The sequence below is a fragment of the Toxorhynchites rutilus genome, chromosome 2 (genome assembly GCF_029784135.1).
Source record: "Toxorhynchites rutilus septentrionalis strain SRP chromosome 2, ASM2978413v1, whole genome shotgun sequence".
Classification (NCBI taxonomy): Eukaryota; Metazoa; Arthropoda; class Insecta; order Diptera; family Culicidae; genus Toxorhynchites; species Toxorhynchites rutilus.
The window spans coordinates 187,018,876-187,021,556 of record NC_073745.1 but is presented as its reverse complement, the minus strand read 5'-3'; the positions used below and the strand labels follow the sequence as shown (position 1 = coordinate 187,021,556).

At 40.2% G+C, this 2,681-nt stretch overlaps 1 protein-coding gene across 1 annotated transcript; it reads right to left on the bottom strand.

Annotated features, from left to right (window-relative positions):
- Positions 1 to 654: 654 nt before the first annotated feature.
- On the bottom strand, positions 655 to 2,166 carry LOC129766523 (uncharacterized protein K02A2.6-like). The gene has a single exon (XM_055767090.1). It carries the CDS (start codon positions 2,164 to 2,166, stop codon positions 655 to 657), a length of 1,512 nt encoding a protein of 503 aa, XP_055623065.1.
- Between the last annotated feature and the right edge of the window lie 515 nt (positions 2,167 to 2,681).

Genomic DNA, 2,681 nt, shown 5'->3' with positions numbered 1-2,681 from the left:
ATTTTCAGACACAATTCTCGTTCAAGACTTTTCAACCACTTGGATAAAAACATGTTTCTCCGTTACATGGAATAAATGTTTTATACAGAAAATATGATAGAATAAAGACAGCCCTAAATCGGACAATTCCTTCCTCGAGTTCTGCTCTTATCAACACATTCGGCGATACTTTTTTTATTGGTATAGATAGAAGAAGATATAGGAGTGCATTTCATCACATTAAAATACATTTCCAGTTAACAAAGATCAATTTCAATTGTAGAACATATGAGAATTTAATTTTCCGAATTTTCCCTTTTTCCTTCAGAGTTTTCTGAAAATTTTCAATTGTCATGTTTGATTGGAATATTTTTGGTTGAAATATGTGTATTTTGTATTTTTATGGGACCCTCTCCATTCTTGAGAAGAGAAGGGTGTCTGTAGCAATAAAACAATTATGTTCAAGGAGTTTTACACGTATATATATAGATTTATTTCACGGAACTCTTTTCCTGTGTCGATCACTTCGTCACACCCACTCTAACTGACTGTCCTTCCTGTCCACACTACAGGGCCACACTCAGGGATATTAATATTAATTATAAGATAGGTTCAGCTCCGTATCCAGGGGAAAACCCTACAACCCCCCTTTTACAATATTTATTTTATGAGTGCTCAATGAGGTAGATAATCCTTGAACTTAGATGGTACAACACGGTTTCGTTTTTCCATAATGTTACTATCCTGCTCTGGCTGGGGCTGCATCCTCGTTAAAGTAGTTCTTGTAGATGATTCAATATCACAGCTGTTTGTTGGAATTGTTCCCGTTGTCTTCTCCGGTTCAGAATCTCCTGCGTTCGCTGGTTTGTCGATATCGTCTAGTAACTTCTTCAGATGAGCAACATTTCTGCGATACTCTTTTCCATTGGTAAGTGATTTTATTGTTACATCAGCACCAGCTTTCCTGGTTACCTCGAATTCCTCAGGTTCATAATTCGTACTCAACTTGTTCTCTTTCCGCATCCGTTTAACAATAACGCGATCTCCTACTGTGATTTCACTAAACCGGGCTTTGCGCTTCGCATCAGTATACTCCTTTCCCTTTTCTTTTTGAAGTTTGTCGTGATCTCGGTGTTCTTCATTGATTCGAGTGATTGTTGGTACTTCAGGTAGCTTTGTCCTGATTCTCCGACCGAACATAAGTTCTGACGGCGCACGCCCAGTTGTAGGATAAGTTGTGGCATGATACGATAGAAGAAATTGTGATAAAACTTTTCTCCAATCCTGTCCAAGTTGTTGTGCTATCTTCAATCTTTTTAGAATTGAACGGTTCTGTCGTTCAACCTCCCCATTTTGTTGCGGCCAGTAGGGAATTGTGTTTATCAGCTGTACTCCTAGATCATCACAAAATGCTTGAAATTCTTCACAATTCGCATTGAATTGAGGTCCATTATCAGCACGTAATGTTAACGGAACGCCATATCGACTGAATATCGTTGACAACTGGTTGATTGTTTCTTTAGACGTAGTATAATTCATTTCGCAGACTTCGATATATCGACTGTAGTAATCTACCACAACTAACAAAGTTTGTCCGTCTGGTAAAGGCCCAAGGAAATCAATGGCAATTTCTTGCCAGGCCCCATTCGGCATCTCTTTGCGTACCATAGGTTCTGGAGGTTCCGGCGCAGCGACCAAAATACATCCACGACACCTTTTAACAAAAGATTCCACCGCCGCATCCATTTTCGGCCACCAGACCGAACTGCGAAGATGCATTTTCATCATTCGAATTCCAATGTGGCCTTCGTGTGCAATCTGAAGCACTTTTTCTCGTAAAGATTGTGGGATAACAATTCGGTCTGTTCGCAATAAAATATCCTCACATCGACACAGTTCATTTGCCACGATGCGAAATTGCAACGGCAAATCATGAGACTTTCCGTTTTCCAGACATTTGAGAACTTGTTGAATTTCTACATCTTTCTGAGACTCCCGTACAATATCATCCCATTTTAAAGCTGCGGTGGTGGCAGAGCACAAAGCGATACTTTTGATTACAAGTTCCTCGTTGGAATCGAACGGTACATCAGGTAGAGTTGTGAGGCGGGACAAGACATCCGCAAGATTTTTATTACCAGGAATGTGGATAGTCGATAGTCGAAGGCTTGAAGCCGAAGAACCCATCGTTCAATTCTGGCACAAGGTCTCGAACGATCAGTGAAAAGGAATTCTAAAGCTTTGCAATCTGTCAAAATATTGAATATACTACCATATAGATACGCTTGAAATCGCTCTACACTCCATACCACAGCCAAAGCTTCCTTCTCTGTTTGACAGTAACGCTTTTCGGTATCTGTCAAAGACTTAGACGCACAACTCACCACTCGACTTTCACCTTTTTTATCAGTCTGGATCAATAAGGCTCCTAACCCAAATGGGCTAGCATCAGCCATCACCGAGGTTAAGTCACGTTTATTGAAAAACCCTAGTTCTTGGGCTTCAGCTATAGCTTTATTTATGTTTTCAAACGATTTCTGTTGATCTTCGGTCCATTTAAAATCAGAATCTTTCCTTAGCAGCGTACGCAAAGGTTCATCAAGTGTTGCTAGATTCGGTATGAATTTGTTGAGGTAATTCGCCAGCCCCAAAAAACTACGTATTTCTGCTTCATTTTCTGGTCGCCGGAACGACATGATTGA

Coding starts and splice junctions, on each gene's coding strand:
- LOC129766523 (XM_055767090.1), bottom strand. CDS start 2,166: ATGGGTTCTTCGGCTTCAAGCCTTCGACTATCGACTATCCACATTCCT.